Raw genomic sequence first — 13,850 nt, forward strand, 5'->3', positions numbered from 1 at the left:
CGGTTCCCCTACGGGAAGATGACAAAGGTGGTTGAACGCGAAGCTATCTCGTGATGTATTCTTTGGTTGGCCAATTCCTACGGGCATCCTGCCACAATCATCATCAGAGGCGCTGCGGACGGGCACGGACGCGCGACATCCCCCCGAGCAAGAGATGTTCGCATCTAAAAAATACCGAAGTAAAAATCCTTGAAGCATGACCTCAGGCATTCAGCGACAAATCGACAAAGACTAACAGCCGCAACTGGAAGAACCCCGCGTCCCACACATAGCGCGCAATGCTGTGGAGTTCTCACCTGCAGGCCGTGTAGAGCTTGGCCGCCTTCTGGACGGCTCCCTGACCCCTGGTGTCCGAGTGCAGCATGGCGGCCTCCAGTCGCCGCCTGAAGCGGGCCGTGTGCTGCGACGCTCGATCCGAGAACGGCGCATTGGTGCGTTCCCAGCGGCCGCACACGAAGCTGCGCATTTTATTGAATACCAAACGCCTATTCCTCTCCTCCACCCCTTTTAACACCCACCAAGAAGGGTGTTCATTATTTCAGCACCCTTTTTGCCACATAGGTGTAAAACTAGAAAGTATGGTGCTGGCAACTAAAGAAAGGAGTGCAAAACACCTTTAAGAAAAATGTTGCAAAAGACCTCCAACTATACTCCGTTTCATACATCAAGTGCAACGCTGTCAAAGCTAGCGCTCTTGTTTGCGCTGTGTGCTTGCGCGACCAAAAGTAGTGGGTTGCTTGCGGTGAGACAGAAACAATAAATGCTTCGCCGGCAACCTTAAAGCATAAATATTTATCATCAGCTTGACAAAAAACACCCGTATTGCCGGACAAACGATCGAAATATGCGAGTTTGTATTTTATGTTTGTCGCTTTCGCATCAGGTTTTCGCTCTAACTCCGCGCAACCTTGAACGCCGTTTTTTGTTTACGCTTTGACGCAGCGTTGAAAAAATGGCGTCCAGCACTCGGGCTTCGGCCACGTCTCCTGTACGCATTTCTTCGAGGGTTTGCACATCAAGGTTGTCAAAGAACGCCAAGCAAGTAATTGCGAATGTGTACGCCCATACCAGGATGCGCTTCACGGCGAAATGTGTGCAGGAAGTATTGAGTGTTGTGAGCGAGGACATTGGAGAATCTCCCCGTACCGTGGCGAAATTGAAGGCGGAGTGTGTGCGTGGGAATTTGGTGTCTCCAAAGAGAAGACCTCGCGACGTGACGATATCAAGCACGCGAACCGTAAGCATGACAGCTTCACAGTCCATGCTATCCGTCTGAAAGCGCAGAGCATGTACGCAAAGAGGGAGATCCCGACACTGGGCAGTGTGCGAAAGGCTGTCAACAAAGACGACGACTTGCCGAACTTCACGAAAACCACCTTGTGGAGGTTAATGAAGGACATGGGCTTCACCTATGATAGGAGAACACGGAATCTTGGCATTATTGTTTGGCACCGCAGGTACCTGGGGGCGATCAAGGAATTCCGAAGACAGGACAGGGGGAATCGTTGATGAACTTCCCAGGAATGTATGACCTCTCAGTGGCGGCTTTGTTCACGAGGGACAACTGGCAGAGCTGGAGCGTGGACACCTAGCTTTCTGTCGGGCCTGCTCGCACTGCTTCATGCTGAGCCGACTCCCTGAGAAGGCTTTCTTACCGCGACAAAGTAAACTGCGTTTCCTCGTTTTGTGGTTTTGTTTGTGGGGTTTAACGTCACCAAGTGACCCGTGCTATGAAAGACACTACATTGCAGTGCTGTCCTGTTTGGTCGTGAAGTGTATACAGCCGGAACAGTCATATAACTTCTCCAAAAACTGGGTGGAAGAAAGCAACGAAAGGAAGAAGCCAGAACCCACCAGGAAATCGACCAGAGGTGCTCTCCTATAAATCAAGTTTGAGTTTGTTTTTTAAACTGCGAAAGTCAACCTCCTCTTGCAATATTTGTGTGCGACACACAATCCGTATTGCCCCTGTATGCATTTATGTATGGCAACAAATCTCCAACTCATGAACTAGTACTGTTTTTTTGTCACAGCTTTAATCTATACCACAGACATTTCCTTAACACGGAAAAAAGGCCATATCAAGGTTCGGTATGTAAAAACAATTGACCTATCTATGATTATTTTGCGAATAAGAGCCTAGCTCTAAGAGCTCTATTTTCAATCACAAAAGAAAATATAACTCTTGCTTCCGGGGTGAAAATTTGTGGTGAAGAAATAAATAAATCACCCACAAGAATTCACAAACATGTTGCATATATTCGGACTGGAGAGGGGCGAATAACAAATTTAAAATGTGTATTATGCGTTTCTGTGCCAGAAATGAGTATTTTAAGGTACAGCTAAAATCTGCTTTCTGGCCTTTCCCATGAAAAACAAATGATACGTTTTTCGCACCAAGTGCTTCGGGCTACTCCACAGTGCAGTGCCAAAGTCGGTTTCACGCTGTTTCGGTAAAAACTGAACCCGTCGCTCTGCTGGCGGTCCGGTATAATCAATAACATGCTGAGTGTTTTAAGACAGGCCCAGAAAGAAGTCGATCATCAGGGCAACGGCAAAAACGAAAGTTGAACGTGAACACCTGTTGGTAATTCACCCTGGTTGGAACAGCTGTGCTAACTAATAAATGAATTAACGTGTTTTTATTACACAAAGTTCTCGATAGAATCAGCGAGGTAAACTGACGATCCTGCAGAATCGCGACAAAATCGCCACTGCTGGTCAAACATCGGCGCGAAGTTGTTTCGGCCCGCACAAATAAGGACGGTATGCATCCAATGAGCCCATACGTGCAGTTCATTTCGGCATGGGCGCATTATGTTACAGAATTGAACTCGCAGAAGATGTGATAAAAAAATAAAAAGAAACGTCGGAACGCGGTGTCGAACCCATGCACTTAAAAATTAAGCGTCTCTTCTCCAAAGCGACGCGTTAGACCACACGGCTACAAAACCGCGCGGAGCGATACACCTTCTTTCTTTGCGGACTACTTGCGTAGCCTTCACAGCGTTGCACTTGAAACGGAGTATAGAGAAAAAAATCATGCACTGCTCTGCCTAATGACGACGATGGTTGAACGCGACGCTTTCTCGTGATGATTCTTTGGCTGGCCAAGCCCCCACTACGAGTACGTGCTACCCTGGAGCTACGCACTTCTTTTCTAGAATACCCACAGCAGCTCCCGGGTGTGCACTCCGTAGGCCTAACGTTTGGATTTGGGCTGTACGGCGCGAATCGCTGCCTACTGCTTGGCGTTCGCTACGGCCATGTCGAAATAAAGCAATCGGGTAGACGCCGGTTTCATAACGCGAGGGACCCAGATTCGATTTCGGGCGCGGGAAGCGTGTTAATGCGCTAGCGTTATTAGGCTCGTTTTTCGATTTTGCCCTGTCTCCACCCGTCCGCTATAACCCGTGCTCATCAAGCATCCGCGGAAGCACGCCGTCAGTTCTATCAGGAAACTACGACTGAGGCTGCCAGATACTGAGGCTCGCCGGAATAGTGAATCCCAGCAGCAGCGGTAGTTAGACTGTGGAAAGGACGCAAATGATACTACGGCCGAGGCAGGAGATTGGGTACACCTGCACCCCGAAGTTCACTCTATACACCGCGCGAAGTCGCATGCTGGGCAGACATGGTCGCCAGCAATCCCCGCATCTTACGCCACCACAAAAGTGCGTCTCCGGCGACCTTCAACGATGCTGGCGCCAAATCTGCCCCCCCCCCTAGCTGAAAAATAGAGCACAGGTTAACCCTGAAATCTCAATGACCAAGGAAAGCCTGCATCGTAACCAGAAACAAACTAAAATGTGCAGCAGTGAGAAATAAATCCGGGTAATGCGTCAAGTACCAGAATTTAAACATAACTAATAGTGTTTACGGTGATGTCACCATTACAAGCTCCGTCCGGCAAACGATGATCGGCGACGCGCGGCAAATATATAAAAACCCTGAAAACCACCCAGAAGGTGATCCCCGAAAACATTCACGTAAGAATCATCGTCTCACCAGCGCCAAAGTAGAGGAAATCCTTGACTACGTAGCCCACATTGTAAAACGCCTGCACAGGGGAACTGCAGAATACCTTAAAAAATAATAAAACTCGCACAGGCACCGATCATTTGCCAGATATCGGACAGCCTGCAGTCAACAAACTACTTACCCGCACTGAACAAGGCCAAATAAACGGCAATATTAAAGCAGCACGTAGGGTGGCCCTTAACCTCCCAATTTTCAGAATAAACACAGGGGATTTTAAAACCAGAGTCTGAGGAAAACATAATGGGGATTGGTCATCCTATAAAATACAGGCAAATTCCTAGAAACAAAAAAAGGCTGAACGCCACGACGGATATGTCACCGATTCAGCGACTTTCCATTAATTCCTTCCCCCTCCTGAAAAATAGACCCAAACCTACGCGAGGACAGGTGAAAAGCCGGGATAAAATTCCTATGAGGAAAGCTCCAAAACCACGAAAATGACAGGGTACACGCCGACGCCAGGACGCTTGTATGAGGGAAACAACAGTCGTATTTGAGTACTCTGGCAATCGCTCTAATTCCATTACCCACGGGAAGTGAATCCTCTTTCCGATCTCCAAGCGCAACTATCGAATACAACAGCCTCGTAAAATACCGTATCCGCAAGGTATACAAAATACAGGACGAAAAAAACACAATAAATACTGAAGAACATTCAAATTTTGTGCTACAGCACTGATATTGTTTTCATCGTTTTAAGTGGACGTTAGCGTAGAAGTAATACGAAAAACGTAATCACTCCACTGCAACCACCCACTCGTGTTTCATAACGGCGGCTTTAGTTAGCGGGCATCTGTCGAACGAACGAGTAAGCGTGACGTCATCGACAGGTCGCTCGAAAGTGTCCCATGCGTCGCCACTGCTTGATACGATTTCTTAAAATCTCGCTTACTTGTTTGAAGCTTGCAATGAAATGAGCATCTTTGTTATCAGGACAAGGCAGAGTTGTTTGTTCATCAAACTTGCATTTTGTCGTAATAGTCCCCTTATTACATATGACGCACCACTTCCACTAGGGTATGGCGGCGTCCTTGTCTGCAAGCTGCGACATGCCGCCTTCCAAACCCCGGGCTCACCTGTAGAAATCGTCGCACGGGTCGACGCGCAGCTCGAGCGATCGGCGCAGTTCGTGGCCGATGGCGGCGCACGGGGCCTCGTCGCAGTAGGCGTTCACGTTGATCTGCAGCCACAGGAGAAACGTCGGCGCCAGGCACATCAGGAAGAAGCCCACCAGCACGACCGCCCAGTGGTAGGCCAGGTCTCGCGCCCACGTGGCGTCCAGCTCCAGCTTCATGCTGCTCTGCGCCGATGTAGATCGACTGCTGCCGCCGGGTGCTGGCCGACTGGAAGAGTTCGATGGGCTGCCGAAAAGTACCGCGGGTAGACTCCGTCACCACCTGCCTATTCTGCAGGAAGGAAGCGCAATGACGCCGTCTGTTGGCCAGCTGCGGCCTCGGGTCCCTTCTCTGGGTTTGTGACCACGTTACTGCGTTGTTACCCTCTCTGTTACTCTCTCCCGCCGAGCCAAGACATAAACAATGTGACAAGCAGTAAAACAAGGGAATTGATGCTAATTGCCTGGTGGGGAGTAGAATTTGAGAAAGGCTTACCTGCGGAAGCTCCGAAGGCAGGCTTGTTGGCGATGACGACAATAGCTGTGTCCAGGCGGCACATGTCCCGTGAGGAATCGGTTAAAAAGCAGGGCTTTTCTTTTCGTGTGCGGACGAGGAGTGTACTGAAAGGCTTCAGATACCAGAATAGTCCATTTAGTAGAAAAAAAAACATCTTCCTATGAATGGCCAAAGAAAACAAAGAAAATGGGGGAAAGCACGTGTCGAAAAACTGCCTTTTAAAGCTCAAAGTAATATTTTGGGAAACGTTTGCTCCTCGGAATGAACCGCAGGAGAGCGCAGTAGACGTTTCCCCTGCGAAACCCATCCCATCAGCAGAGAAAAAAAACACCGCATGCAGTGAAAGACAACAGAGAGAGGGGGTAGGGGTGATAAGGACTGTCTGCGTAGGCGGGTATTGTATGCTGTGCAGCCTTTGCCCATCATTTTACCGACCCACGAAAATTGAGCTGTGGGGAGCTCCTCCGGAGGCGATGTGAAACACAGGCCGAGGTAGTAAAAGATTATCACTCGGTGCTTCTCTGCAACGAAGGCATCATTTTCAGCATGCAACAGGGTATTGCGATGTCATTAGGGAGAGTCAGGTTGCATTCCGCGGACTCAGCAGTGAAGACTTTTCGCAAGGGGGACAATGACGCATTGTTTTAACAATAATCAGGCGAGGGTTGAGGACGTAGGGTGTGATTGAGGCGAAATATGCAAGCCGTGAGTCGAGATTCTGATTCGGGATAGAGATTCTGGGATTGTGAAAATTGTTCCACAAAAATGTAGTGCAGTAGCTCCCATAACTTAGGGGCAGCTGTGGCTCAGAACTCGCAATTTGAACTGCTTTGGTATATTGAAACAATACAGAGGGATCGAATCGGGACTAAGGTGACATCCGTAAAGTGAAAATATTTAAATAGCCTAAGAGCACACGACGAGCGGTAACTGGCGACTCATGTTTTATTAATGCAGAAAACAACACAACAATGCTCGCGCAACGTACGCAAAAGCAAAAAAACAGCAGCATGTAGACTGCGGGCCTACCTCATGTGTGGAGATATTTTCGCATGACAAAGACTCCGGCTATATTTCTCTAGTGCGGGAATCATTGTGCGCGAAGTTTAGATGATCGTGCTACAACATTAATGCGCAGCTAAACGTAGTGCAATGGGCCGAAAAACTTAAACAAGGGGTTGCCTTTAAAGAAATTTGATGCTCGCGCAGACGAATATTAAAGCAACGCCACGTCTGCCCCACATAAAATTTACCCCTGGACAACGAAACTCAATACATAACAGTGCGTTTACACGAAAGAAACTTGTTTTTGCTGACATACTTTAGTATTTACACTTACAAATGTATCACTAAATAACTTTGTATTTGCTGCTCTCTGCCCTAGCTGTCCTTGCGCCAATAAACAGAAATTACCACCATCACACGGAAGAAACTAATTTTGCGTGTTTTTCATCATACACATGACTCATGGACGAACCTGAACCTGCTGACTTATTAGTTCTGGAACAGTGGTTTCCGACAAAGACAGGAACACTAAACTTATTTGCACTATTCTAATGTGTATAGATAGATGCCGTGGAGATTGCCCCCAGGCACTAACGTTTCGATTTATTTTCTTTCGGCGGTATTAACATTTGAGCTGGTTTAAAACCCTTTGTGAGTCAGAAACGACGGTACCATCAGGAAACGCGTATTTCTGGGACGTTGAACTTACACTAGGAGCTGGGGGCCCACTTATGTTAACAGGACTTAGTTCAGAAATCACGCAGCACTACAGGCTGTCGCGTGAGACACTCGCTCCCCCCCCACAAATCTCTACCCCGAGAGCAAGAACCTTGTTTACGTGCTCTCCAGAAGAATACATTCTCCCATCCTAAACGGCTTCACCTTTTCAACCGACAGAACTCCCCGCTTTGCCGATTTTGTGGAGAACCAGGAACGCTCGGCCATATGGTCAAAGGGTGTGACCAATCCCCACTGATTCCTCCCAAACTGCAACTTCCTACTGTCGAGCTTTGGAAAAGCGCCTTGGCGAGCACCAGCCTGGATGACCAGCTTCGGCTGGCTCAAAGGGCTGTCGATGCTGCCCGCGCTCAAGGCATCCTGGACTGAGAACGCCTCCTTCAGGCTTCAGTGCAGGGGCTACGCAAGAACCGATGCAAACACCTGCCCTTTGGAGCACGACTTGCCCTTCGAACATTACGATCGTCGACCGCAAATACATGGTTAGTAACTCCATGAAGCCACCAACAGTTACACCACTCTTAGACTGAAACTTCTGCTCATCATTGTCTTTAAAAATACTGTTGGTGGCTTCATGGAGTTACTAACCATGTATTTGCGGTCGACGATCGTAATGTTCGAAGGGCAAGTCGTGCTCCAAAGGGCAGGTGTTTGCATCGGTTCTTGTGTAGCCCCTGTACTGAGCCGTATTTTCCTTGGGAGAGTGGATGTTTGCATAAAAGAATGCCTTCAGGATGATGCATGCCGTATCTACAGATATGTGGATGACTATTTGGTTTTTGTGCGCTGTGAAGTACCTAGGTTTGAATTACACGACATTTAGAATGTGTTCGACAAGTGTGGGATGGGACTAACCTTCACATTTGAGCAGGCAGTTGAAGGGTGCATACAGTTTCTGGATTTGAAACTTGTCCTCTCAAATCGACACCCGTGTTGGCGTTACCACCCGCGTTCGGAGAAGCCGTTGCTGAACTACTCTTCTGGCCATTCAAAGATAGTGAAAAGAGGAATAGCCATGTCATGCGTTGGGCCGGCTGTTAAGAAGTCGTGTGAGCATTTGGTGGGAGAGAGTTTTTCGGAGCAGATCACTCGCCTTAAGGCGGTGGGTTTCCCTCCGTCTGTACTGTCGGCAGTGTGTGGTGGCCTAGTGCGCCAGATAAAGTGCAAATTTTCAGAGGAGGAGAAGGACCGGCCTGAAAGAAAATTTGCTGTAGTCCCGTACGTCCATAAAATGGCGCACGGTTTGAAGAACGTGGGGTCCCGATACGGCGTAAGGGTGTTGTTCTTGGCAAAAACAAAAGTGGGCAGCCTCTGCCGCATTCTTAATAACAAGGACCGGCCTAAGAAAAAGAGGAACGAGTGTGGCGTCACCCACACGCAGCCTTTTCTTCGTTGTGCGATTGGCGTCGTCTACAGAATCCCGTTATCATGCAAGTCTGTGTATGTGGGCCAAACTGGACGCTGTTTAACATTCGTTTGAATGAGCATGCGTCAACTGTGAGAAATTCAACAAGCGCCAATTTGCCTGCTCATTGCAAAAAGTGTAAGTGTCACCCGTTGTTTGGTGACACAGAGGTGTTCTATCGGCATAATGATCAAACTGTCAGAGAATTGGTAGAGGCATACTTTATCAAGGAACATAGTGAGAAGTGAATAAGCAAATCATCCATTATTCTTCACGGGAAGGAGCAAGCACTAATCGGCTCAATGTTTGTTTAATCTGTTTTGTGTTCATGTATAAATTTGCGTTTTTCAATAAAACCGGCAGTTGCGAGTAAGCGCGTGTGTGTGTCCCTCCTCTTTGTCCCCGTCTATTTGTGCGCTTTGAAGTTTTTTCGAAATCATGCGCCAACTAGCCCAACTTGCGGAATTGCTTCGGTCAATGACAGATCGGGTGGCCGCAATGGCAGCAGTGAACAAACTGCGTCTGCATTTTGAAAGTGATAAGAAAATAAACTCCTGTGACCTATATGATGCACCACAGTTGCATTTGCGCGCTCACATATAGTCCCAGTCAGGAACCAGACGGAACTTCTGAGCGGCTCAGTTCAGCGGCGGTTATCGGCTCCCGGCGGTACTTTGGCACAGCGGCTCTCCCAAATAACCGCCGCTCAACGGCTGCTCGCTCGATCAGGGAACCATTCTTAACCAGGTGGATGTGGACTAATCGTTTCGGCACATTGTGGTAGATTTAGAAGAGGCGTATCGGCCGACCCAACCGGGGCTTGTGTGCTACTTTCGCGTCATCTATTATCGGTGTCAAGAAACGGATCGGTCTATCTTCGAATGAACTGAGGAAAGGGTTGTTCGTAAACCACAATTTACATTTGATATATTAAATTTAGATCCTTGTATCGTGTTCCCCAGAATGATTTTTTTGGCATCACTAGTAGAGAGCGTGTTCGTGAACAAATGAGTTTGACAAAAAAACGTATACATTTTTTATTCATATATCGACCGATGGTGATCTTGAAATACCACAGACATATAAAAACTTTTTTTTTGTAATGATGGTGAAGCCAATTCTTTTATGTACCCGCCGCGGTGGCTCAGTGGCTAAGGCGTTGCGCTGCTGAGCACAAGGTCGCGGGTTCGATTCCCGGCCGCGGCGGCCGCTTTTCTGATGGAGGCGAAAAGCAAAAACGCCCGTGTGTACGAGATTTCGGCGCACGTTAAAGATCCCCAGGTGGTCAAAATTAATCCGGAGCCCTCCACTACGGCGCGCCTCATCGCCTGCGTTGCGTCGGCGCGTTAAACCCTACAATCAATCAATCAATCAATCAATTCTTTTATGTACAAATACATCGAATGCTGTGAAAAAAGAAAGGTTTCCATAACAGGGAACACTGCCCGCACCAAAATTAAGCAATAATTTAGATTATGCTTAACACAGGTTAATGAACAGCTGAGCCGTTCAAATGAACTGGTTCGCTTCAGTGAACGGAGCCGTTCTGAGCAGTTCACTAAAGTGAGCCATTTTGCCCATCTATAGCTCAAACTGCGCTCGCTTTTGCGTTCCGAGTTGGTTGCGGTGAGGTGGTGCGGTCAGCCCCCCAACTGCGCATCAGAAAAAATCCCATGCGCCGAGCCGCTATTGCGAAGACCGTAAAGGGAGCGCGGAAAGGGAGTCGAGTCCGACCGTGGGAGCGGAGAGTTGCTTAGTGGTAGTTAGCATAGATGGCACCACCACACCGCAGCAAGCCATTTTCTGTTTTTGGTTTGCTTGTGACCGTATATAAACCTGGCTTGTTTTTGTTCATGTAGAAAATAATCGTCTTGTGGAAGATAGTGCTCGCTCTACAAGTATGGTCACGTAAGACACTGCCGCTTGCGTCAATTGGCCGGTGTCGACTGAGACATCCCCAGAGCCTCGCAGTGCTGTGCACCTAAACGGGGCATAGTGCGAGCAGTACCAACAGCAGTACGCTGATGATGATGATGATGATGATTTCTATTGGTTTCCTTTTTGTATCGGGGTGATGGTACGCATCGGTACTTCTATGATTACGTGTGCTTTCGTACCTTATACTGTTTGTCCCACCATTCTTCGTGCTATAAAAAGAATGCGCCCTAAATTTAAGCACAAATCGCTCGTTCGGCCAGCTAATAAGTTCTGCCTAATTTGCGCTTGCTTTTTCCGGCCTTCGCCAATCGCAGAGCTGGCTGGAACCCCATCATAGGTTAGGTTGCTGAAAATGAGCTAGTGGGTCGCATGGCCATTTGCTTTTTTCCTAATTATACAGCTTATCTGAGCGAAGTTTACGTTAAAATTGGTGTCAGCCTGATTCTAACGAGGCAATCGTTTGAATGAAGCAAACTTGCATTTTGCCTTCATGGCCCTTTCAGGGCACTAAATAAGCTCCGAGATCAAACTACCCGAGATCAAACTCCGAGATCAAACTATCCTAGTAAAAGTGGCAATTAAACTGCTGCACCTTAAGCGTGCAGGTGGGTGTAATGTAATTGGGAAACACATTACACAGTTCCCAAATTGTGTTGGACACCTTTTATTTTTACAGTTCAGACAGCACTTAGAATATATACAGTATATTGATACAGCACATAACCGAATTCCCCCTTCGCTTGGTTTCATAGATTTCTTCACTAATCTCACCATTTGCGCTAGAATTGTCTGTGCATGCATAGACCAAAGTAATGGGACACTCTACTCCGTATGTAACAACTGAGCGTACAGTTGATTTTATTCTTTTTTAACTATGGTGCTTCCACAAATATTGCAAATGTGCTGGGAAAACGATTATTCAAAACAATGAATACAGACCCTGTACATGTACACAAATAACGTTTACCACCCAGGGAAAGGACACATATTACGTTTGAACTTGTCAAAAGCAAGTACACTTGAACACATTACAAGATATGTAGAGAGATTACCCAACTACCATTTCAACACAGTGGCCTGCCCTGAACACAAACTTTTCATCCCCAAGAAAGCAGAGCATTGGCCGCACGCAGATCATTATAATAACAGCATCCACAGAGTAAAAGAGGCGCAAAAACTGATCTTCAACTAGGATCAAATTATTTTTGTGGTAAAAGATGTGTTAACAGGCCTCCATTTTGGCAACCGCAAAGCTACAGGTACATCAACTACAATCAAAGAAAAACACGCACAAGACCACTTCTTGAGAACAGAAGTATACATACACTTACAGTGAGTAAAATTTTTTAACATCACGGATGATGTGATGTGGTCATTCATTTTTCGTCATCGATATAATCAGAACAGTAGACAGAAGGAGCAGGCTGCACTAGCAAGAAAACAAAAAATTCTGTTTATAGAGTTTCTGCAGAGTAAAACTCAGACAAAAAAACAAAACCAGAAAAAATAGGACGCACCAAATAAATTGTAATAGAAAACCCCACACAAGAGGATACTGAAGTACAACAGGAACAATGCTGAAATTCACATACCATAGTTCAACCAATCTCCTTGAGGTCAATCGAACACTAATTATTACATTTGCCTTCTGTAATTTTCATTTCATCAGTTAATTAAAGAATGTTGTTAGGAATTTCATGAGATAAAGTTTAAATACTTGAAACTACCTTTGTACAATGTTAAAAGCCGAGAATGGTTGAAATGAACTGGTCTCAATCTCCATGGCACACTACATAGGCCTGGGCGAACACTTGCAAGTTAAAAACACGGCTAGCTTTTCAAAAGCGCCAGCAAAGATTTATGCTAAAAAACCATGAATCATTGTACTTTGTGCAGTTGGATGACCAAAGATGCTCAAACTTTGACAAAGATTGATGACCAAACTTTGCTCCTTTGGATGACCAAAGGAGCAAAGTTGAATGCTCCTTGTTCACAGGAAGCGACACGCCATTAAGATGAATGTCTGGGTCCGGATGGAGCCCGCGCTTCCTGGAGAACACAACGCAGGAGCTTTTTGCAGGATTCAATTTAAAACCATTCTTGTCTGCCCACCCGGCAAGCTTCTTGACACCAAGCAGGACTTGACGTTCGCAGATAGACATATTGCATGATTTATAGGATATCTGGACGTCATCTACATACATGGAATAAGAGATTGTAGGTGGCAGTGCCTTACCAAGAGAGTTCATTTTTACTATGAAGAGAGTGCAGCTCAGTGGCACGCCCTTTTCTTGCACGTGAACCTTTGAGAGTGCACCACCGACTCTTACTCGAAACGTTCTGCCTGACAAGTAACTAACAAGAGCGTTCAACATGTTACCCGAAACATCGAATGACTTGAGGTCACTAAGGATCCCTTAACGCCAAGCGGTGTCGTATGCCTTCTCAAGGTCGAAAAACACAGTTAAACAATACTGCTTATGCGCGAAGGCATCCTTGATGTACGAGTCAAGAGCTACCTGTTGATCGTTCGTCGATCGCCCCACCCTGAAGCCTGCCTGGCTGCTCTAGAGAAGACCGTTGTACTCAAGGAAGTACACGAGCCTGCGATTTACCATCTTCTCGAAGAGCTTGCACAGGCAGCTCGTCAGGGCAATAGGACGGTAACTTAAGGGGGACGACAGGTCCTTTCCCTCCTTCAGGAAAGCTAACACTATAGCCTTCTTCTAAGAGTTCGGAATGTGCCCCGAAAGCCATATCTTGTTATATAGGTATAAGAGTGTTAGAAGAGTGTCTGCGTGCAGGTGTTGTATCATTGTGTATGTGATGTTGTCTGGGCCTGGAGCTGAGGGTTTACACGTGCTCAAAGCAGCCCTCAGCTCATGCAGTGAAAACTCTGAGTTATAAGAAGATGTTGACCTATTGTTATCTAGTATAGGCTTCTTTTCGGCCGTTTATTTGTGTTTCATGAAAGTGTTTGTGTAGTGTGCTGAACTGGACACGTGTTGGAAGTGTTGTGCGAGGGTGTCAGCCTGGTCTTCGAGTGTGTCCCCTGTTGTGCTGACCAAAGGCAGGCTGTGTGTTTGTTGTCC

General features: G+C 46.9%; 1 protein-coding gene across 1 annotated transcript; it reads right to left on the reverse strand.

Moving 5' to 3' along the window:
* Positions 1-292: 292 nt before the first annotated feature.
* Positions 293-5,335, reverse strand: LOC144167914 (kell blood group glycoprotein-like). The gene is made up of 2 exons (XM_077697045.1): positions 5,118-5,335; positions 293-458 (listed from the first exon to the last, which is right to left on the reverse strand). The coding sequence occupies exons 1-2, from the start codon at positions 5,333-5,335 to the stop codon at positions 293-295; spliced, it is 384 nt and encodes a 127-aa protein (XP_077553171.1).
* Positions 5,336-13,850: the final 8,515 nt, after the last annotated feature.

The sequence above is a fragment of the Haemaphysalis longicornis genome, unplaced genomic scaffold, assembly GCF_048455015.1.
Source record: "Haemaphysalis longicornis isolate Haplotype H1 unplaced genomic scaffold, Haemaphysalis longicornis Haplotype H1 scaffold_2, whole genome shotgun sequence".
Classification (NCBI taxonomy): domain Eukaryota; kingdom Metazoa; phylum Arthropoda; class Arachnida; order Ixodida; family Ixodidae; genus Haemaphysalis; species Haemaphysalis longicornis.